The sequence below is a fragment of the Stegodyphus dumicola genome, chromosome 5 (genome assembly GCF_044657685.1).
Source record: "Stegodyphus dumicola isolate Sdum_Otavi_A_Nest chromosome 5, ASM4465768v1".
Lineage (NCBI taxonomy): Eukaryota > Metazoa > Arthropoda > Arachnida > Araneae > Eresidae > Stegodyphus > Stegodyphus dumicola.
The window spans coordinates 61601798-61627029 of record NC_140772.1 but is presented as its reverse complement, the minus strand read 5'-3'; the positions used below and the strand labels follow the sequence as shown (position 1 = coordinate 61627029).

The 25232-nt window shown below is 32.7% G+C and overlaps 1 protein-coding gene across 6 annotated transcripts in view; it reads left to right on the top strand.

The window, feature by feature from the left end:
- LOC118185255 (uncharacterized) overlaps positions 1-25232 on the top strand; it is a 472173-nt gene that overhangs the window by 348332 nt on the left and 98609 nt on the right. For all 6 annotated transcript variants that reach the window (XM_085816706.1, XM_085816708.1, XM_085816705.1 and 3 more), the window contains 2 exons: positions 9464-9600; positions 9919-10016. In XM_085816706.1, coding sequence (XP_085672832.1) covers positions 9464-9600; positions 9919-10016 — 235 coding nt within the window. The remainder of the gene's footprint in view (positions 1-9463; positions 9601-9918; positions 10017-25232) is intronic.

Here is a 25232-nt window from a genome sequence, read left to right as displayed (position 1 = left end):
CAAGAGTATGGCAACCTCGTATGCTAACATTACACTTGGCAATGATTATAGATTTTTAAATGCTCTAAGAAATGTTAATGAGAAAAAATTCAACAAAAACTGCTTTTCATATGCTAAAACTAGATTTTGTTAATGAAACTCATAGGCCAAAAGATTACATTTAGTGCTATTTTAATTAAGAATAACTGATATGTTATTCACCATAAATTCAGAAGCGGCGGCAGAATTTAGGGAAGACGAAATTTTTGGAATTAGGGGAAGCACTGAGCGGCAAAATTAAGGGATGAGAAGTATTTATGATTTAGGGAAAGCACTGGGATCCAAAGTTTAAGCATGGTGAAAATTTAGAACTTAGGAAAGCGTTTTGTAGCAGAATAAGACCCTTAGAGACTGCACCAGGCGGTATCGAGCACCGGCCCTAGATAAATCCTTAAGTATATGTGGGACTTTATTTATTCAGGACTCGGATTAGTTTGAAGCATGTGCAAGAAATAAATATAGGTATAGTAAATAACTAAACTAATACAATTCAGGCTTAATTCAGTACGCAATAGGAGCTAGACAAAATTTAGTGAAACAACTTGACTTTCATCGCCAATTTTGTGATATACAGCCAATAACATATAACGGACGCTATTAAGTTAGGCTAAAATTATCTTTACTGATTCTAAGGCATTTCAATTAATGTAGCAGACTACGCTGCTCCCTGATCTTCTAATTTGATCCAGCTTATTTTTTGCAGACTGTTATTATTGCGGCAATTTTATAAAAACTAAGCTTGAACTTTCGATTATGTCGAAAAGAGTTCCCAATTCTAGAGTTGCCAAAGGATCTACAAAAGTGAAACCTGTTTCGATGTCCATTAAACAAAAAGTGGAATTGCTGCAAAAAATGGATAAGGGCATATCCGTCTCAAAATTATGCGAGGAGTATGGTATTGGAAAGTCCACTGTATATGACACAAGAAAAAAGAAAAAGGAACTTTCTGAATTTTTTGTGGAAGCATCTTAAACAACATAAATTGAAAGAAATGTTTCATAAAGTAAACAAATAAATATTAAGCTTTCTTTTGTAAATTTTGATACCCTTTAGATCATAATTGTTCTTTATTTTATAAATTACGATTTCATATTTTTAATTATATAATTTCTGCATGCCATCTTACCAGATTTAAATTGATGATCTGTTTTCCGGAAAAATCCCAAATCTGGAATCGCCGAAGTGCTGACCAGTCCGGATTTTGGACTTTGTATTCTATATATATGTGTGTGTATAGATAATTTTTATCCAGGAGATAATTTCATAATAAAATTGTAGTGTTCAAAACTCAGATCCCTCTCATCTAATCTTATGCATTTAAGGATTTTTCAATTTACATCTCATGCAAAGAAAGTAAAATCTACTGCAATCTATTACAATGTAAATGCACTTTTTAATTGCCAAATAAAAGCTTTGTTCATTAATGTAAAAATAAGTGCAATATATCAATATTTGCTAAAATGCTAGTATTGCCTATATGAAATATCCTCGATTTTTTTTAAATTATTATTATTATTTTCTTGATTCATTGTAATAAAAATAATGTTCTGATTATTTCTCATATATTTTTAAGTGTTTACTTATATATTTCTTTTCTTTTAGTTTAGATATTTAAGGTTCATATTTAAAATTGCAATTTCCAAGTTCTATGGCTAATGATTAATATTATTTGAGATACATGCCTACATGCATACAGATATCATGAAAAAAAAAGACACTGGCCCGGGCATTTAAAAAGAAAAATAGTAATATATGAAATTTGGATTGCTGTATTGTTTCTGTCGTTTGTTGTATCTATTTCCTTCTGAAATGAATAATTATATTTTGCATAAAACATTTTTGATGATACATAATTTTTCTTTATCCATATATTTCATATATTTTAAAAGCATACTAAATAAAAATTAGACGTTGTTTCATGTCTTTCCAGTTCTTTCAATACTTCATATTTAATGTGAAGTAATAAATGAAAATAATTGACTGATGAAGTAGCCAACTATATAAATATATATATTATTATTACCACATGTAACGTTAAACGTAACATTTAAAACCTTTAAGCCTCTTTGTTCGTTAATTGAGAGGAGGAAGTTGTGATCTTATGAAATGCATGTTGAGGGGTATACACTCGGGAGAAAGTGATCCCCCATTCTTTGTTTCCTGTACAATCCATCTGTGATTCTAATGCAACCTCACTGAAACAGCATGACAAAATGAGCCATCAATTCCCTCTTTTCATTTTCGACTCATTCTGGGGGGAGGTTGGAAAAACATGGTGCGACAAATTTACCTTGAACCAAGCCATATTTCACCTCGATGAGAGTCTGCTATTACTAACAGATAAAGATGCATTTCAAGTGGACGAGTCTTTCTTGGTGCAAACAATGACAGGTAAATTTGTTAGTTGAAGAAACATAAACCATGTGTATACATGCGGATTGGTAATTGTTTGTGTTTTGCCAAGATAAAAATGCATCAAGTTCTCTTTCTCCTAAAGGCCAATATAAAAGAGATGTGTAAAATCTTCACTAAAATGAAAGGAACAAAAACCTGCTTGTAAATAGATTTATTGATCGATTTTTGTTGTAAATATTTAGATGTAAATATTTGATTATATTTGATTTTGTTGTAAATATTTGATTTAAAGTGTTATTAAGTGTTGATATTGTATGGTGAAAGTGTTTTCAAGTGTTAAGTGATTTAAAAAGTTTGCGTTCTGTCAACGGTGATTTATAGTATGATTTAAAGTGTTTTAACGTATTTAAAAGTGATCCAAAGTGTTTACGTGAAAGCGATATTACGTGGTGAATTCCATCAACACTGATTTAAAGTGATTAAGGTGATACAAGTGTTAATGTGAAAGTGATATAAATGTGTTATTAAGTGAAAAGTGCTCAACGTGCATCGTTGATTCAAGAATGACACGTAACTCATCTGCACAGTCGGAAGGAGAGCCTTGGATGCAAAGGTCGGATTTCGATCCGCAAGAGTTACTCGACAGTGACCAAGACCATCAAGGCAAAGTTCACTTGCTCTATGAATTTATAAGAAAGACAGCTAGCACTTATAGAAGGGGCAAATTCCTCCTACCTGAAGATCTTCGTGAGCGACTGCTATGTGCTTTGGACGCTCTGGAAACGCTAGCCTTGAGAGGCCCACACCTTGCAGAGAGTCCAACCCTAGCAGACATAGGAGTAAACACGTCGACGGTACTTTGCTGTGAACTTGCTCACTCGATTCAGCAAAATGCAAAAAGACAGGTGAAGCAGCTCCATGCAAGCAAAGATACTATACAGCAGGATGAGCACCCGGTTATAGAGGGCGAAGATAGCCAACCTACGTACGCGCAAGCGGTAAAGCGGAGATGGAAAAGAAAAGTCACGAACAGGCCGACGCTGCTGACCCTCCCTAAACGTGATGAACAGAGTGCGGATATACGCGGGGCACTAGAAAAGCATGTCCAAATTGAAGATCTGGGTGTCAACCTTCGTGGCATTACGAACTTAAATAGTGGAGGTGTGGCGGTGCGATGCAACAACAAGGATGAAGTACAGAAGATAAGTCAGTTCCTATCTCAGAAGATAGTCAGTTCCTATCAACCTAAAGGATATAGTACGCACACGTATACCATGGAAGAGAACACCGAAATGCACAATCGACAATGTACCGTATGGCACTTCGGAGGTGGAAGTACAAGAAATGCTACAAAAGTCTTGCAAACTTGGGAATGAAGAGTGTAAAGTCCTCTTCAAGCGGCCGGACAGAAGGAATAGAGCCACAAAGTGGGTGATTGAATGTACCCCTGGTGCCTTTCATGTCCTCATGTCCAAACGAAGATTGTTCCAAGGATGGAGGGAACATAGTATCTACGAGTTTACAGGAGCCAAGCGCTGTTTCCGCTGTCAGGACTTGGAACATACGTCGAAAGACTGCTGCCACAGGCCTTACTGCGGAGGCTGTCATGAGATTAACGAATGTAAAGCGGACTGCCCTGAATGCATTAACTGCATCATAGCAAACAGAGATTCAAAAGTTAAAGTGGATACACACCATGCAGCGTACGCAGCAAACTGCCCAACATTCCATGCGCACATCCAGAAGATTAAAGCACGTACTGACTACGGCGACGACAACTAATTTAATAGCCAGCAAGCAAGGCATCGTCTACATACTACAACAGCCAGTCCACTTAATAACAAGTGCACCTCTCTAGGAAGCAAGTCAAGTATTTTCACAGTTAGTAATTTTACCTTAAAAGTGAATTAATTTACAAAAGTAATGGAAGTGAATTCAAGAACAGAGGAAAGGAATGGGCTCAAGTTTGTCCAAATCAACCTCCAAAGAGCGTGCGTGGCTACTGCACAGCTAGTGCAATATGCTATGGAGGAAGAGGCGGACTTCCTTTTAATTCAAGAACCTTTTCTTTATGCAGGGCAAGCAGCAGAATTTCCCCTCCGGTGGACCGTCATCCAGGATTCAGGAAGTGAGGGAACAAGAGCGGCAGTAATTTGTTGCCACAGCAGATGGTTGCCAGTTGTTCTAGCAAAGTCAATAGACATGGTCACAATTGCAGTCGAGGCTATGGGACTGAGTGTCCTGGTCACGAATGTTTACATTCCACCTACAGTAGACGTTTCTCCCACATTAGATGCCTTGCAGAATATCCTTACGTCCTACCCGCATGCACACCATGTATTGGCAGGAGATTTTAACTCTCATGCGGAGGACTTCGGATATCCGACCGCAGACCCAAGAGGTAGAGAAGTTGTGGACTTCATTGCATGCAACGGACTCATTCTTCATAACGTGCCGGGCAGTCTGCCGACCTTTGAGACCCAAATGGGAAAAGGATGGCCCGACATCACTCTGTCAACAGTGCGTCTGGCTCAGAAAATACAGCACTGGACCGTAAGTGACACTCCCTCAAACTCGGACCATCGCTATATAACGTTCCAGATAGGTCAGCCACATGTGCAGTTTATGAACAAGCATTATAGAACCAATGGCAGAAAATTAGAACAACTTGTAAGCAGGCTAGGACCAGTGCTAGAGCAGGTGGACGAGGCACTTATGGAATGTCAGAACATAAAGGATGCTGACGACTTAACCACCAGTATGATACGAGATATTCAATCTATCTGTGATGCCACCCTAGGCCTGAAATCAACAAAAGTTTTAAGAGTGGCAACCTGGTGGACGAAAGAGCTCCGTGCACAGCGTAGTCGCACCAGGGCATTTAGGCGTAAGATGAAGAGTGAAAGAGACCCAGACAGGAGGCAAGCTCTTAGTGTTCTTTATAATAAAGAGCAAGCTCAGTACAAAAGGGCAATTACAGCAGCAAAACTTGCCAGCTGGAGGGAGTTCTGTACTAAGAATGTAGAAGTCTATGGTGCTCTCCACAAGATAGCTTCGAACAAAGTTTACAGACCACCGCAGCTAAGAGCCTTTGCAGGGCAGCAGACTGGACACATAACGGAAATCACGCTCGGGACAATTCTTGACGCCGTACTTCCGGAAGAGGATATTACATATCCGTCCGACCACCAGGCTTATACGCTGCACACATCTGTCCCAGATGATGTGCCATTTACGGAGAAGGAAGTCTCCGTAACGATCAAAATTCTCCCGAAAAGTAAAGCCCCTGGTCCGGACTCAATAGACTATCCAATCTTGAGAGCAATACATAAAGCAAGATCGGGCTTTCTCACGCGTTATTTTAACAAACTGCAAAGCTTTCCGGAACCTTACAAAACAGGGCAGGTTGTGCTCTTTAAGAAAGAAGGGAAGGATCCAAACAGCCCATCCTCTTTTAGGCCAATTTGTCTTCTCCCGGTAATAGGGAAACTCTATGAGAAGCTCCTAGTCCAGCGGCTTAAATTTCATATGACGCAGAGTGGGGCAATCTCTGACGCTCAATATGGATTCAGAGAGCTACGCTCAACGATTGCTGCCCTATCAAAGATAAGAGACTATATCAGCCACTTGCATAAAAGGAAACAGCATGCAGCGGTCCTAAGTCTGGACCTGCAAAGTGCATTTGACTCTCTGTAGTGGCCCTCAATTTTAGAGGCACTGCACCAGGCAAGGATCCCTGATAACCTCTTGCAGGTTTTCAAGCAATACCTGTCTAATAGAAAGTTCATAGTAACACACACTGGCGGAGTCATAACCAGAAGCCAGACAAAAGGCTGTCCACAGGGATCGTGCGCGGGTCCAGACTTGTGGAACGCAACTTTCGATTCTATCCTACGATACGAATGGCCGTCCCATACACAGATAGTAGCCTTCGCGGATGACGCGACCTTTGTGGTGGGCGGCAAGAGTAGAGATGAACTGCAGCAAAACTGCAATGATGTAATTGATACCTTCTCACGGCTATGTCAGGAGAAAAAGCTAATAATTTCTGAGGCAAAATCGAAATATATAATTTATCATAAGCCAGGCCAAACTTTAATAAGAAACCCAACCATCCAGCTTAATGGGAAGACCATCAAAAGGGTCAGAGAACTAAAACTCCTGGGTATTATATTGGATGAAAAGTTCACCTGGCTGCCTCACCTTAAAGCGCAAAGAGAAAAGGCTCGCCGAATTGCAAACAATCTGCAAAAAATGCAAGGCCCGCACTGGGGCCTTTGGCCCAATATCTACAAGATACTTTACTCCACTGTCGCGGAGAGGGTCCTAACCTACGGAGCAGCCATCTGGGCAGCCCCGATGACAGTCAGAAAGGCAAAATTGCTCAGTAGTGCACAGCGACCATTTGTCCTGGCCATAACGAAGACCTACAGGACAACGTCGACTGCGGCCGCTTCGGTATTAGCAGGGCTTATGCCGCTCCAATCAAAGCGCAGCAAGAAGCCTCAATTGCAAAGGTGACGCAACTCCAACAGCCATGCACATATGGGGATACATGCTATCTGCCAGAAGTCTACGAAACACGCAGGTCCAAACTAAGCACACATCCATCTGAATATGGACTGGGCATAATGACTTTCCACTCACCAGTGTTAACCCCGCACTTAGACGGACCAGGGGCCGTGCTTTATACAGATGGGTCAAAAATTGATAACTCTGTAGGCAGTGCCTATATAGCCTATATAGATGGAAACATAGCAAAGGAATGGAAGGGCCGTCTGGGCGCACAGAACTCAGTGTTCCAAGCGGAAGTAGTTGCCCTCACAAAGGCAGTGAAATGGGCAATTGACACACGGCAGAGTCCAGCTACGATATTTACTGACAGCCTGTCAAGCATTTATGCTGTCAAAAACCCTCTCCAGCGCTCCGCACTAATCTCGCACCTGCAAGAAGTCCTCCGTCTACAAGAAAAGTCAATGAGAATCCAAATTTCCTGGGTGAAGTCACACGCCGGAATCCAGGGAAATGAAGCAGCAGATGCTCTTGCCAAGGAGGCTGCCCAAAATGAGGAAACGGAGCAGATTCAGGTGCCCTTGCCCCGGTCATGCCTAAAGAGGCAAATAGAAGAGACCGCCATTGGAAACTGGCAGAATGAATGGGACCAAATCCCGCAAGGCCGCAGAGCATATGAGTTCCTGCCCAAGATAGAGGTGGACCGGCTCATCTCAGCGCCCTACCTCACGCAATATATAACAGGCCACAGCCCCTTTCCGACGTACTTTGCAACTTGGGCTCACCAGACCATTATGTCACGGAGTGCCCCTTAACAGCAGAATGGCACATCAAATTCCCAACCACCAATGTTCTGCCTTTCAAACACCTTCTCGTAAAACATCGAGGCACGCGGCAAAAGCTTAAAAGCATAATTCACAAGCTAGAAAAATGGGCATAGACCTCTGCAGGCCGGAATAGGGCATATGCAATAAACATAATTGGCACAACGATTCTCAAAGCTTACTAAAGTAGCTAGGACAGCAATGGTATGTGTATCCGTAGTATGGAAATCCGTAGTATGGTAACTGTTTTTAGTTATCCACGAGCCGATGTGTTGTTATAGGCTATTAGCACAGTAATGGACAATGCACATATAATACTGTAGATGTAACGAGGCATGTATTGAGCACACATCTGTTAAGCATCTTACAACTGTGAAGTCTCTAGATGGTTGCAGGGTCAGGGTAATACCCGAGTAGTCATAGAAAGCCGTCCGGGTGCCCTGTCCTGCTGTCACCTGTAAATATTTAGTCAAAATATAAAATTTCTATGTAATTAAATTTTTTTTTTCATTAATTTTTTTTTTTTTTTTTTTTTTCTTCTTCTGCTATATAAAAAATCACCAAACTGCGTCAAAGTGGTTTTACTAATATTTTAGTACATAAATATAAAGTTTTAATTTTAATACCTTAATGAAATTGTGTTCAGAATTTTAAAACACTTTTAGTGTAATTTAGCATTTTGTTCAGTCTCAGTTTTTGTGTAATATTTGTTAAAATGCATCTACTTTTTTCCCTGTTGTTTTTTAAATATGAAATACCTTAAGTAATTTAATTTTATTCACCAAATAGTTAGTTTTCATTTATTGTCTGAATTATTCAGTGTAAAAACCTAGTAGCTTTGTTACGAACAAAGATTTTGTTTTTAACTTTACTTCTGATCAATTTGTATAGCTTGAACGTAATTTAGGAAACTTTCAAGAGTTGCTTTTTAGCCCAAAGGACATTAGCACAGAAGAGCTATTAATTTCATTTTGGCATTTTGCGTTAAAAACTTTAAATGACCATTTCATTTTGCAAATTGTTACCACCAAATATTACCACCCTGTGTTATATTTAAAGAAATTAAATAATGAAGAATCTGCATAAATGTATGTATGTTTTTTGCATCGTGATAAAACAATGATACCTGGAACCGTCAAGTTTTGAATAATGTAGTCCTCCACTTAAATATGGGCATCTGAAAGCCCAAATTTAGAATTTGTTTTATTATCTATTTCATGTTTTGTTAAAGGTTTATGAATTTTTTATTAACAAATTCAACGATTTCGAAGCGAGCAATGGTAACAGTGTATGGGGGCAAAAAATTTTTATCTCCAGCATGCAAGACTGGGTATCGGAAATTCTAAAGATATGCTCTTTTTAAATTACTTTGTTATATTGCTGCTGAATTGAATTTTATGGTTTAAATGGAAAGACATGATATATAAAAAATAAGGTAACCCACAAAACATTAAAAAAAAGGCCCCTTTGGGCGTAATGTAAAATCTGAAAAATTTATTTTGTTCTTTTTTCTTTATTATTATTATTATCGAGTGAATACAATTGCTATTATAAAATCTGTGTTTGCATTTCATAAAACAATGCTTTATTGAAGGAACTGTAACTCCTCTCTCTTATAAAAAAGCTTGTGCATTTATTTTATTAAACCAAATTTTGTTACTGTCTGGCTTCTGTTATTATAGTAGTACTTAAGAGCATGCTAAAGATATACAATTTAATTTATTTTTATGCAGGTTCTGGTAAACTCTCATTGAGAAAAAAAGATATTTCAAATTCAAACTATGATACTGAATGTTTACAGGATGATGATGTGGAAGTGGGAAAGGTCTCACAAATGGATTCAGGGATGGAAGTAGACTGTGGAACACATGTATGTATTTTTCAACTATCACATATTACTGAGTTAGAAAATTAGAAGCCTTAAATTTCTTTAATAGAAAAAACAACTAGAATTAAATAAAGTTATCTTATAAATTGTTTTTAAAAATAATACAAAGTGTAAATCAAAAGTTTGCAAAATTACCTTAAAAATATTTTAACTACATAGATGTCCTAAATTCTACATTTCTTTATGTAGAATATGAAATCTATTTATATTTTGTATTAACTCTTACTTCTGAATTAATGTGGCATCTGTAACATTTTTTTATTTTTCTAATTTTATGAAAATTAAATACTGTTTGTTTAGGAATTCCATAATACTAATGGGAGATTAGCATCTACACCAATAAAGAAAACTGGAAATTTAAATACTAAGCATATGGAAGATGTTGCTTCTGATCTTAGGTGAGAACGCTTTTAATAACATTTGTTATATTAATATTCTACTAGAAATTGCATTTTATATTTTCCACTATTATAAATTTTATATTTTATTATCTAGCATTGAAAATTTTGGTTTTAAGTAATTACTTGTAAGTTCATTTATTTTTGTAGCATTTTGTAAAAGTAAAAAATTTGCTTTTAAGTAATTATCCATAACTTCATTAAATTATAAAGTTTTATCTTTAAGTATCTCTTTCCTATAAATTAAATATATTTTAAAAATCATTTTTATCTCTAGACCTCTGAAAATTTTGTGTATGTACACACACATGCATATATATATATATAGGTATATAGATATAGATATGTCATAAAGGCAAGAAAAATGGAGCAGCGTTGATGCGTACGTAGATCCATATTGAAGAGGAAGACTTCTGATTGTGTAGTATGTTAATATTTTGAGATTATAATATCTAAGTAGCTTGGCAGTCAAGGCAGTTTTAATTCCATTTTTATTTGCAACTGACTTTTGTGGCCACAATCACTTGGCACTCTACTCGTGCCTTTTTACAGAACATTTACATATTTGATATTATTGCAATAGCAAGCAAGACAGGGAAGTTACATTCTAGCAGGGTAGAGAGTGAAGCTGAAGTGCATAGTTGTTTGATACGTAAGCATACAAAGAGAAAGGTCTTGGTTTGAGTTAAAAAGTTTTGATTTCCAATTATTACATCATCAGCACTGCGCAGGCCAAGAAAATTCAAATGATCTAGAAATGACACAATCCAGAGAAGGTATTACGATTTTTAGAACCGGGAGGGAGAATTAAAGAGTTAGTTTAAATTATAATTTTAATTCACATATTTTTTATCTTACATATTCCTTCCCTTCAAATAGAAAAAGGTTTGGCGACAGAAAAGCCTTTTTAGAAGACAGCATTACAGCAGTAGCAAAAGAAAGGAAAATACAATAGTGGAAAATTATCGTAGAATTTGATATAAATAATTTTTTTAAATAAAAAATCTTGTAAATATCAATTTTAACACTAAATTCAAATTGAAAATTCTGTTAATTTAAAAGTCTTCAAGCTCATTTTCCTGTGAAAATACTGTAAGGAATGTCCTAAATTTTTCAAGAAGTACTGGAAAAGTTCACAGTTCTTTAAAATCTCTGCTTAATAATAATCAATATTTTGCAAGTCTTTCATAAAAATTGATTTTTCCAATATAAAAACAAAATTTTCTTTTATAGATTCATGAAATTTGAATTAATTATTTATAAAATAATCCACATTTTCTTAATTGTAAAGCAATGTAAAATGAAATTTAGAACTTAATACTTATGTGTTGAAGTAAAAAATTCAGCACAATAGCAGTATAAACTTGGATGAAAATGGACAAAACCTCTACAATGCAAATCACCGTGACAAACTGCTTATGGATGTGGGATGTTTAAATACAATTACACATAGAAGCCCCTGTTCCTTAACAAAGGTAACTGGCTTCCAGTATTGTGTAATTATCAAAGTTTACATTGATAACTTATGGCCATAAAGATCAAACTAGTTAAATGAAATGAAAAACAAATGTACAAAAATTAAAGACATATTAAATTCTGCACTGCCCTACAATTATAATATGGACCATATATTTTTGTGAACATAAAATGAGAAAATAAATTTTATAGTTATATCTGTTTAGGGAAGGCTTTTAAAAACTTTTCAAATATAAAAATTTCAAACACATCCATTAATACTACAAAATCGCAAAAATTTTCAAAATAATGTAATTAAATTTTCATTTGAAACATCATTTGAAATAATATACTATTATTATCAAAATTTCTAATTTACTTATTTTGTACAAACTGGAAGACCCAGAGCTTTCTCCTAGTATACACATATCCAGATATTTGGGCAGTTACTTAGAAAGACCTCCGTTCCTTTTATAAGGTAACTGCCCTTTGTGAACTGCATTAAAACATTCCATTATATTAAAAAAAATTCACACTTCATTATATGAAAAAATAAAAGTCATATAAAAAATTAAATAAAGTGGGAGCCTTCAAAGTTTATCTGAACATATTATGATCCATAAATTTTGAAACTAGTTAGCATAATTCCACACTACTTATGCTCTTAATCCACTTTCTTGAATCACTAATATTTTCATACGTTATTTTGTACCAAAGAGCCTTCAAAGTTTATCTGAACATATTATGATCCATAAATTTTAAAATTAGTTAAAATAATTCCACACTACTTATGCTATTAATCCACTTTCTTGGATCACTCATATTTTCATATGTTATTATTCTGTTCTGTGCCAAAGTGTTTAACACTATCTGCAAATACTAATTTTTTCATAATTACTTCATTCACTTAAAAATTCTTATCAATAATTCAAAATTTTCATCATAAATTCAAAAATTACCTACCTTAATATCATTTCCTATAAATAGTTTAAAATTTGTTATATAATTTGCTCACACATAAAAAATTAAAATAATTAATGAACAAGAATTTAACATTTTCGCAAAAAACGAATTATCAAACTGCAGAAATTTTTAGCAAAATTGCAGTGAAAAGTATGGAATCCACAGTATAGTAAATAATTTTGTCTCGTTCTTGAGTTAAATTCACACGAAAATAACATTTTTTAGCTGTTGATTGACGAAGTACTATTAGAATAAGCGGAAATACAAATAATTTTCTGTCACACATACTTAAAGCAAAGCACAGATCATCGACCTTGAATGTATGCTGAATCTCCTTAAGCGATAATTTACTGATGATTTAAAGCTTTTTTTTTTTTTTTTTTTTTTTTTTTTTTTTTTTTTTTCCCCTAAATAGCGATGGCTGAAGCAATTTCAATATTCATTTTCACTAGACATTCAGTCTTCTGGATTTAATGGAGATTATTTTTATTCTATAAATACTATGCAAGATTATTTTTTGAAGCTCTCGCAAAACACCACAGCAGAAGGATGATAGGTTATTTTTTAAATACTGAAAAAGCAAATTTGATGATTCACTTGTTTCACATTGCCTTTGGATTTACCTCAAAATGATGATTTGAAGAGCTGAATAAATTTTCCATTGAGGTCTCAGGCTACTGGTAAAGATTCTGTCGGACTAATTGAAATGGTAGCAATGAAAAGACCGAGCATTGCATTGAAAATCTGGCCCTCATGCCAAATTATCAATAAAGACGAATGTTTTCTATACTTTTTTCCGACACTATATTTTACACAATGTGTATAACTTCTTGCATCCTCTCTTTAGAGAGGAAGTAAGAAGTGATAGCACATGCCCGATGCCCCCCTAGGTAATACTCCTAACACCCCCTCAAAATTTTATATTTTTTATTTTATTGTTAGGAGAGTCAACTATGGTTATGAAAGTGGCTTGGGTTTTTGCATGTTTTCCATACCAGCCACTATCCTCTGACCATAGTTTAGCACAGAAGTGCTACCACACACACACCCATAACATACACATATAACATAAATATTTCACATAATTCTAGAAAAACAAAAATTATCTTTATTTTTCTTTCCTACATAATTCTGTAACAAAATTTTCTTTTCTTTCTTCTTTTAGGGTAATACTTATTTCTAGTTTCCACAATACTAAAAAAGACTTTAACTTGATCATACAAGTTATTTGTCTTAAATTTTAATTTTGTATGATTTTGTAATTGATTTTACAAAATACTTTGATACAATGTACAGTGCCCAAAACCAGTTACCTTTTATTAGGCTATTATAGGCAATAGAGGTTTTTTTTATATTTTGTACTAAGCACCCCCCAACCATCAGCAAATTTGTAGAGACATTAGGTATTTTTTGAAGCAAGAGAGATTGAGAAATTAGCAACGCCTTCACCGGGAATCAAACCGCGGACCTCTGGAATATGCACCCAGCATACATACCACTACTCCACGAAAGCTCGCTAAGAAAGCAGAAGTATCTTATAAATTAATTACGCTGATTTGTTGGAGACGACATGCCAACAATTTTCATTCAAGGTTTCATTCAATTTTCATTTAAGGTCTTATTACATCATATTATTAGAGATTTATATTGAATTGTCTTCTTAAGTTATTATATCATAATGTTTTGTATTGAATTTTTATATTGCTTTAAAATATGTCAATGTATTGTTAATTACCTATGATGAGAAGCATGAATGCAAGTAGTACATTGTGTATCATAAATTGTAGCATAAATTGTGTATCTTCTAAGTTTTATGTAAAAGATGTTCCCCACAAATTTCACAATCTTCTATTCAAAACTTACTTTGGAATCATCTTCATTTCAAAAAATGTTGTGGACTTATTGACATCAAAAGACTTAAAAAAGCATTTCATTTGATTTCAATTGTTTTTGTGAAAGGACTTAAAGATATATTAAATTCTGCACTGCCCTACAATTATAATATGGACCATATATTTTTGTGAACATAAAATGTTAAAATAAATGTTATAATAATATCTATTTAGGGAAGGCTTTTAAAAACTTTTCAAATATAAAAATTTCAAACACATCCATTAATATTACAAAATCACAAAAATTTTCAAAATATTATAATGTAATCAAATTTTCATTTGAACATCATTTGAAATAATATACTATTATCATCAAAATTTCTAATTTACTTATTTTGTACAAACTGGAAGACCCCACAGCTTTCTTTTAGTATACACATATCCAAGTATTTGGGCAGTTACTTGGAAAGACCTCCATTCCTTTTATACGGTAACTGCCCTTTGTGAACTGTATTACAACACTCCATTATATTAAAAAAAATTCACATTTCATTATATGAAAAAAATAAAAATCTTATATAAAAAATTAAATAAAGTGGGAGCTGTCGAAGTTTAACCAAACAAAACAAAAATTTCACTTTTCAATGGACAGTTTGAAGAAAATTGAGGACTTTGAGGACTTTTATGATTCTAATTTATTAGTTAGCATTATTTTTGCATATATTATTGTCTTATAGCTTTAAATTAGATGTTTAGTTATAAATTATATGTTTATTTATAAATCATAGGTTCCGTTGTAAAATTATATTATTAAGCATTTAATTATGTTGTTGCGAACTAATCTACAATATCATTAAAATTCTGAGAGCATATGTAAATTATTGAAATTCCATTGTAGAGTAGTTTGCAACAATAATTAATCATTTATTTGTTTGCATTAAATTTCATTTTAATTTATTAACTTTAAAATTTGCTTTTTACGAATAGAGAATGTTTGTTAATTAAAATTTCATTCCTTGCAGCAATGATGCAAGAGAATTATTTAAAATTAAATTTAACTTTATTCTTTAGAAGCAATTGTATATATATATCCACTTTGTTACTCGGCTCAGTGATCTCAGTTTCTTTATTCTTATATGTGTGTAAATTGTGCGTTTTTTGCTTTAAAAAGGATTGAATTATGTTGTTATTATCTTCCAGTTAAGGGTTTTATGCCTTTAGTAAATCTGCATGTAATATTTCTAGAATTATCAATAATTTAAAAGTAGTTTAAGTGCCACTAAGCCTAATTATTTTTGCCATGGTGGCCATGTTTGTTTACATTTGAAACAGCAGAATAGTAGATTTGTTGTCAATCTAGAGAATGTAAGCTTCACAATAACAAAGATAATGCTTTCTTTTATTGGGAATTAAATCATGCTTAATCCATTCTGGAATTTATTCAAGGAAATAAGTGTTTAAGATTTACTTCATAATTTTCAATACAGATATTTTGAGTTTTTATGTATTTTTGCCTAGTTGCAAAGTGAAAACTGAATAAAGTAAATGAGAAATACTGAAACGTCTGTAATTTTTTTTTTTATTTTGTTGTTGTTTGCTTAATTTCTTTTATACGTTGTTTTAGATTTATCACAGTATTGGAATGGAACATGTGGCAATGATTAGATAACTCTTAAGATGATGTAAATTTTGTGCATTCTGAGTTAAAAAATTGAATGAAATATAATGCTGTTAAGTGAACCTAGGGCCAGAGTGTCGCTATGGTAAACAAATATAGTGGATTTTAGAGTGCATTTATTCTATTGTGGTTTATGTGCTATCGATGAAGTAAGTTTAATTCAATCCAATAAGTTTAAATGAAATGCAAGAAAAAGTGCGTATAATTTAATATTCCATACAAGGAAGTCATTTGGTGTACACATCATATTTTTTTTACTGCAGTTCACTTAATGGCATTTAAATTTTGATAGCATTTGTAGCTTTGGAAAAAAATTATAGGAAACTATCTTCATCACGGACTGTAAATGATAATTAGTTAATCGGGCTGTTTTGTTAAACTTGTCAATTTTCAACTGCAGAAAAATACTGTTCACTAATAAATGTGATAATTCCGAGGAAAGTGATAATTCTTATTGCACAACTTCGCAACTGAAGACTTAGAAAATGTGCACATTTTTTTTATTTCGGTTGTGTATCCCATAATTGTAATCCAACTTTAAAAACTTTAATAGGAGCTTTCATGTCAGTGGTAAGTTTATCCATTCTTTGAAGTTCTTTATTGGGAATATTTAAATGGCCAGTTAAATCAGCAGGAAATGCTAAATCTATTATCCATGTATCATTACGTAGTTCATGGATGGTTTTATTTTTTTGCATCATGATTATTTTGATTTCATTTATGAAATAAAAAATTGTTTTAATACAAAGCCTAGACTTAACTAGTCAAGGAATTAATAAATTTTGGGTACAAATTGCTTCATCATGAATAATGTAATGTATAGCATAAAACATATTCCGAAGATTTTCTTCTTTCATATTTCTTTATTTTACCTCAGCTCCATTTTTCTTTTTTAAACTCCATTTTTTTTTTTTTTTAGTGGCTACACAATTATTTGCAAACCTAACTATTCCCAACTTAATTTTTATTTATTTATCACAATCTCTATTTTGGATAAGAATTATTTCCAGTAATTCCTCAACTACTTCAAATCCATTAGTAATACCTCATGAAAAAATGGCAGGCTCATATCTGTGATGTCAGTACTCTCATAAACTGCTGTTGAGAATGCTGCAAGAGTACTTAATTTCTCACTTATCTTGAGAAACATGTCCATCTTCTGTCACTTTTCTTACCCTTTGCAAAAATATTATCTCTTAATTAAAATCACAGTTATAGTTTTAATTAGAGTTTTAATTCAGCGAGATGAGTTTTTATACAAATGTTTTGCACAGTTCCAAATTATTGGTATTGATGTAACATCATCTAACGAAAGGCACAGATAACAGAATTTATAAGCCGTACATCAGTTTGTCTCCATCTATTTAGAAATATGAATAGTGTAGCTGTACATCTAGCTTATTTACTAGTGACTGACTCAAGGAAAGTAAATGTACCATCTCATTGGAGAGGGGAATGCAGTGCCACTAGAATATAAATGTCTACCAAGAGTTGGCTGATGAGTAAATTTGTTGATTTGACTGATGTCCCACCTTATCCAGGCAGCTGACATTGCAAGCATGTAGTTTTTCATTTAACTGATATTGTAAGACTGTTCATTCTATTTTGCTTTCAGTCAACAGAAATAGTGCATATAATTACAGTCTCTAATGCTGTTTATGTTTATATTTTAAATAGTCATTTCCTAAGATGTTATGATTAATATCCTTTTTCTCTTAACTTCTTTTGCGGGTCTGTCAGGGTGCTGTTATATGTGTTACTCGCAAAGTATGAAATGCTGACATTCTACAGAATGTCTAGGCAGTGTATGTAATGCCAGATGATTTTACTCAAAGTATGAAGTAAGAGAATTATTGCATACTTTACTTAGGCATTCTATAGAATGACAAATGCTCTTTTGGCAAAGTATGAAAAAAAAGGTTATGATAAGGCTATTATTTAAAAGATGTTCATTCCTCTAAAATACAAAAGTTATTTTGAAATGAAAGAGTGCCATTAAAAAACTGTTCTTCGAAATGTATATAAAAAAAGAGAATGAAATGATTTTGATACAGCATAATAAATTAGTATTTTCTATCTGGCTGAGACTGGGAATCAGTAAGATCTACCCAACAATGAAAGTTAAATTCAGAAACAATCATAAGTTTCACATCAGTGCTTTTTTAATACCTTTTCTTCTTCTTCTCTTTTTTTTTTTGGGGGGGGGCAGGGCTACAAAGGTAGTTGTTAGTTACAGTTCAATATCATTACATGTAACGTTTTTGTAATTGGTTGAAAGTTCTATCGACATTCTGTCACATCATTCCTGTACAGTACTCAAATGAGTTTTCATGAAATACGGAAAGTAACTCAGTGTCTGTGATGCAATACTGCATAGTACTGATGCTTTCTCTAACAGGATAAATGAATGTTCTTTTGTTTTCCCACAAACATCAGAACCTAGTGATTCGGCAGCCAGTAGTCCCATGGTTCCTCCTTAGTAGTCATTTTGGCCTTTTTACATCATTCATTAACTTTTGGTAAGTAGTTTCGATTCTTCGAAATGAATCGGAAATGTATTTTATACTTTGCCGGTTTGTCATTTGGCATTCTATAGAATGCCTACGAAATGTGTGAAATGTGAATCGTTTCATGCATTGTCGACTAGTTTTATGCATTATATACAATGCTGGATTTCATATTTTGCTGGTAATATATGCATTACATATATGCTTTAGGCTGTGTGCCAGTACAAGCTTTATACTCAGCTGGAATGGTTGAAATGTTTGCGGATGATTTTTTATTTGCTTAATGAATACTATTTTGTAGTTCACTTTACAATGAATTTATTTGAAATGAATTCAAAATTTCACTAATCTTGATGTAAGTACTGTATTAAAACAAATACATAACTGAAATATGCACACCCACCAGTATGAAATGCCGACATTCTATAGAATAACTGAAGTATACAGCCCGCCAATATATTTCAGACCATGAGTTTGAGATCACTGATTTATGTTATTTTTTTAATATAAATTTTATTACAATACAATTTCTTAGTACAATTTTCCTCAAAATGTAAGCAATGAAACCTGATGAAAGAGATATCATTAGAATAGTATTTAGTTTGGTTAGTAATGGTTAATAATTATATTTTATAAAAATATCTTATTGTTCATTAATCAATGTTAAAAATGAATATAAGCATTAAACATAAGAGTTTAAGTAATATGATGAGAACAAGGATATATAGTAATAATATATAATAAGGGAATATAAGCAGTACAGATTTAATAATCAAAAGGATGCTTTTAATAAATTTACTCGTTATTTCCACTTATGCATTATTATAATGATCCAAGTCTCTTTTGTGACCTTAAGTATAAGTAATTTGAGTTTTAAAATGTGCATAGCAGAGTTCAAAGGAAAGTTTAGTTTAAAAAGAAGCAATTCTTTGTAATTAATATGCATAGAGAAAAAAAACTGAAGAATATTTAGTGAATAAATATAATTAATATCACACAAAATGCTGGAAAATTAATTTTAAAAATAAGAAAAAGATAAAATACTGTATATTCCAATGTATAATGCACACTTTTAATAAAAAAATAGGACCGAAATATATGGGTTTGTGTTATACACCAGATATAAAAATTATAGCTTAAAAATAAGGAAAAAATTAAATTTTTGGATTGGGTAAAAATGACATACTTTATGAAATTAAACATTTTTCATTACCAGATAAGATGAAGAGTTTGTCATATTCATCTTCTGTTGTACCTTCAGGCATATCGTCAATTATTTTTTTCATCTTCATCATCATTGTTATTTTGATCCATAAATAAATAATCATTAACCGTTTCATCTTTCACCAACACCAAACATCCTTGCTACTGCACGATTTGCATTTTCTTTCGCAAAGTGAATGGCTTTGCATTTGAAACCAGCACTGTGCCTGTTTCTTTTCTGAGGAGCTATATTTACTACTAAAAGGGGCACTAGATCAACTGTATTTCAACTAAAGCAAGTGTGATTTACTAAAGCCTTCGATTTTTCACTTCAAATGATTGCAGAAAAGGGAAACATCTAACTCCTAATCCCACGAATTCATTCAGTTTAAAACTGCTCTACAAATTCATTGAGGTCTGCGAATTCATTCAGGTTGGAATTGCTTCGATTTTTCACTTCAAAATCTCAGCTTCAAATGATTGCAAAAAGAGGAAAAATTCAGCTCCTAATTCCGCGAATTCATTCAGGTTGAAATTGTTCTACAGTAGCATTCTTTTGGACAGCTGTATTGAATATAATCCACCCTTTTACCTGGAATACTTACTGCCTCAAGCATTTAACCCACACACATATTGTTCCCCTTATCACTTATCAGTGCAGTTTATCATTGGTGGAGAGACTAGGGCAAATGTTAAAAAAAAGTGACCTCAAAAGATAAGAGCATTGCACATGTATGCACATTATGCACCAGTGTGCATTACACCCTGGAAAATATGATACATAGAATTGACATCAGCAAAGAGTGGTAAATATTTATCAGGAAGGTGCAGATTAAAACAGTTTGAAGCAAAAACTTCGACTTTGAAAAAAAAAAAAAATAGCAGAAAATTAATACAAAAATAACTCAGTAATCAATAAATAAATATTAAACAATAGCTGATAATTCCTTAGTCTTAATCAAGGAGCAGCCAAAAGAATTATCAACAATACCACTTTTTGCAAAAACACCTTTTTGATCAGAGCACTTTTGAATTGCAAAAGAAAATAGTCAAATGAAATTCTCCTTTAAATTTAAAATAAAAGCAATTAAATGAAAATATATTTATACAAAATTTAAAGAAAAAATTTTTTAGAAATTTTGAAAGAGTAACCATCAAGATATAACTTGCTTTTAATGAACTTTGTTTTTTAGAAATATTCAATTTGTAAAATTTGTTTAAAAAAATTTTAAAGCAATTTATTTTTTAGTAATTTCATAATTAGGTTATTAGAGTAATAAATTGTTTAAATATTATTTATGCTTATATTATTAACTGAGGGAGGGGGAAAGACTGCTTTAACTTCTAAAAAGACCATAAGAATGTTTAGTAATGTCACATGAGAAAATCTGTATCAAATAATATTTGGAGCAGAAAGATTTATAATGTAAATGCTGTCAAACATAAAGCCTTATTTTAAAAGCAGGTTCCATATCTGTAGGGAAATATTCCAAAATCAGATCCAGTTTCAAGTGATGTTGAGGACTGGGTTTACACAGAACCAGTTTCAGTTCTTGTTGATATTCCATGTTGCATTTTAATTACTCATTAAGAAGCTCAGTTTATACATAAAGTGTTTCAGAAGTTTGAAATTGGCAATTACATTTTTAAATTAGCTTATCAGAATTGCTACTTCAATATTTCAAACTATAAAGTGAACTGAAAAAAGTAAGAGCAATATTTGGGCAAAATTTGCAATTCTCATCAGGCCACCTTTGATTTGAATTAAGAAGCTTGAATTCATTTCAGATAACAATGTTTCCCAGTTAATGCATTCAACTATTTTCAGTTAATCTGTTTAACTGTTTTCAGGATTTAATGGAAATAATAAATGCATATAACATGTTCAGCAGAAATATATTTTACAGTACTTTTGCATGTGTTTATTACTTAATACAACAAGTTTATTTCCCTGATCAAGTTTGTTATAATTCATTACTCTTTCTCACAGTGCTTATGAGCAGCTAAATCATATAACTATTTGATGAACAGTTATGTGAAAGTTGCTTTCTAAACAAAAATCTTGCAGCTCACCATTCTTATGTAGAGATCATTTGCACTTTCATTGCAAAATAAGTATTTATTCCCCCAAAACAGAACTGTAAGAAAAATCTGGTTTAAAAACATTTGAAATTATTGTTTTGCAATAAATAACAGAGAAAAGTTTTTATATCAATATGTTTTCATTAAGCAGAAAATCTGATGATTGGAAAATAGTAAAACTGGAAGAGACTATAGCTTTCCTTTTTATTCTATCATTAGCTGTTATTACAGCAGTTTAGAATTATTGTAAAAATGTATGAAACACTCACTGTACTCATTTTTACTATTTAGCCAGTTTGTTTTAAAATTTTCTATGGGCTTCTTTCTGTTCAGTAATTAATGATAATAGAATTTTGCTGAGGGAGTGAACTTATTTTCTTTTCAGAGTTTAAAATTGAGATGAGTAGATTACTGTTTGCATATTAGGAGGGGGAGGGAATGGATATTTTTAGCTCAAAATTGTTATCTTTCTTGAAGAAAGCTTCAAACTGTACAAAGAAGAAAGGAGAAGGAAATTACTTGAAAAGATTTTTCAGTCCAATTAAAGTCTCTGTGGCCTTATTCTCAAATTTAAATGTCGCCATACTTGATGTCTGCACTCATGTAAAAGAAGACTACTTTCATCACAGACTGAAATTAACATCCTTCTCTTACAGATATCATAAATAACGATCTGACAATATATGCTTGAGAACTGGCATATATCATAAGCATTACTGAACCAAATATCTGTTGAGTACTTCTCAAAAACTTGCATTATCATGCTTATAAAATTCATATGTGCATCCTTTAAATGACGCATATAAGGAAAAAAAGAGTACAGTTTAGCAGAAGAGGGACTAAACTTACCTCTGGAAGACATATCTAGAGGCTGTTAATACATAGTTTTTAGACAAAGCTTAGTATTTTTCTAAGTACAAACGTCTGCTTCAAATCTCTGAGGATGCTTATTTCATCCTAAGAAAATCAAAGTCTGGTGTGGTGCATCTGATAAAAGGATTTTAGATCTTTTTTTTTTTTTTTTTTTTTTTTTTTTTTTTTTTTTTTTTTTTAGGTTTTAGATCTTTGAAAACAGTTACCTTAAAATGTTTAAGAATGCTGACAAAAACAATTTCTATTTCACAACCTCACAAAACTACTGTGATTTTCCAACATTTAAATCAAGGGTGGCCAAAAGCTTTTAACCATGGGCCAAAAAGGTCTTTTTTTTTTTTTTTTTTTTTTTTTTTTTAGTGAATCATGTGGATAGGGCCATGATGATCTTTTGCTGTGTCCCTGTTGTTTTCAACATGCAGTAGTTAAGAGGAGGCACAGTAGTAATTAAAAAAAAGTTACGAATACTCTAAAAACATTAGCTGTACCTGTTGGTAATCAAATGATTCACTTCTGTACTACAGGCATCCAATATCCGGAATGATCTAAAATCCGGACCTCAAAGCCACCAACAGTTTTTTTTTTTTTTTTTTTTTTTTTTTTTTTATGCTTTTCATTTCCCCCCCTCCTCGCAAAAAAACGTGAAGAATCCCGATTTTTAATTTCACTTCAGCACTTAATAAAATACCTCGTTATTCAAGAAACAATCATTTTAGCATAAATTTGTGTGTGGTCAAAAATTTAGCTCTGTAGCTGTGTATCTGCTTGGCATACATCTCAAACCGAAACATTGTTGATTTTATGCTACTAATATTTTATATCTCTGATGCCAACCTGGCAAATCATTATTATATTTTCTTTCATCACTACATGTTTATCCACACATGACCACTTGAGTAGTTACTCATGCAGCGATGCTCAATTTTTTTATATTAGTAATGTTTTATATTAATACAAAGAGTAAAGTAACCTTTTATGTTGACATTCTTACTGTTGGCAATGATTACATATTTAAGTTAAATGAGCTAAGAAATATTGAGGAGGAAAAATTTAACAAAAATTTCTTACCATATTCTAAAAATAGATTTTGTTAATGATATCCATATGCTGAAAGATTACATTTAATGCTATTTAAATTAAGAATAACTGATTTGATTTTCACATAAACCCAGAACCAGCGCTAGAGCTCAAATGGCCACACCGGGCGGCAGAATTTAGGGAAGACAAGATTTTTGAAATTTAGAGAAGCACGAGCAACAAAATTAAAGGATGAAAATATTTTTAGAATTTAGGGAAAGCACTGGTATCCAAAATTTAGGAGCCGCAAAAATTTAGAACATAGGGAGGCACTAGCAGAAGTTAGGACCCACAGAGGCTAGATCAGGCGGTATCAGTGCCGACACTCAATAGGCCTTAAGTATATGTGGGAATTTACTCATTCAGGATTCTCATAAGCCTTAAGCATGTGCAGGAAATAGACGTAAGTATAATAAATAACTAAACTAATACAATCAGGCTTAATTGTCTCAGTTTTAGAAAAAATGATAATATGCAATAAGCTCAAGAACAATCCGTTTCACTAACTTAGCTATGTCTTCCTCTCATTTGATCTTTATTACTCTTTGTATGAGAGATATATTCCTTATATCAGAGGTACAGAGTCTACTCATTATATAAGAGATACAGAGACTTACTTCTGTATGAAAGATGCAGAGTCTCATAGAGATCATTATTTTACTCTCACCTAAATATCCTTTCCTTTTGTTGAAATATTTTCTTTCATTTTTTCTTTTTTTCATAAGAAAACTTCTGTTTAGTAATTGAAATTATTTTAAATGGTTTGTAAAATTTTTAATTTGTCGAATTTTCAGAAATTGAAGTCTTTTTAATTTTAGTAGAGAGGATTTTTTTATAACTATTCATTAAAAATGAAATTCTCTTTTAGTTATTAAAATTCATGTTTAGCAAAAATACAGTCAATCTAATCTAGCAAACCTGTTCTCTTCTTTTATTATAGTTTAGATTTCATTTTGATTTGCTACAAAGTGTGTATTAAGAAAAAGTAAATTTCTCTACTAAAACAAAAGGCCTGCTTTTGCAGAATGAGAAAAGCAGCTGTAGCTTAGAAGTAAACTGTATACCTCCATCTGCACTTTCTACTATTCCAATAATATATATATATATATTTAGGTTTGCTTAAGTTCTATGGTTTTGAATACAGTGACTCTGATTTGTTTACAGAACTAGTTATTTCTGAAATTTATGGCCCTCCAGCGACTAAGCAGTAAAATGTCCAATATTGGTAATTTGGCTCAGGTTTTAACATAGGCTGGCTGTAAGGGAATTTTAATGGTTTTCCTCATATACAACTTGAACATAAACCACTTTCCTTTGAAAGGTCATCCACAAAAGTATCTTTCAACTTAGGCAAATATTTCTTGTGTGTATTGCCATAATTCAAATAATGCAATCCAATCTTTTTGAAATTTTAGTGGGTGCTTACACATTTTTAGAGCAATTTTGAGGTCATTTAATTAATGTTTAAAATGTTAAGAGTATTTTTTTAAATGTTCAGTCTGATAGCTTTTCTCGGGACTATAAGTTTGCATTATGTTTTCTTTAA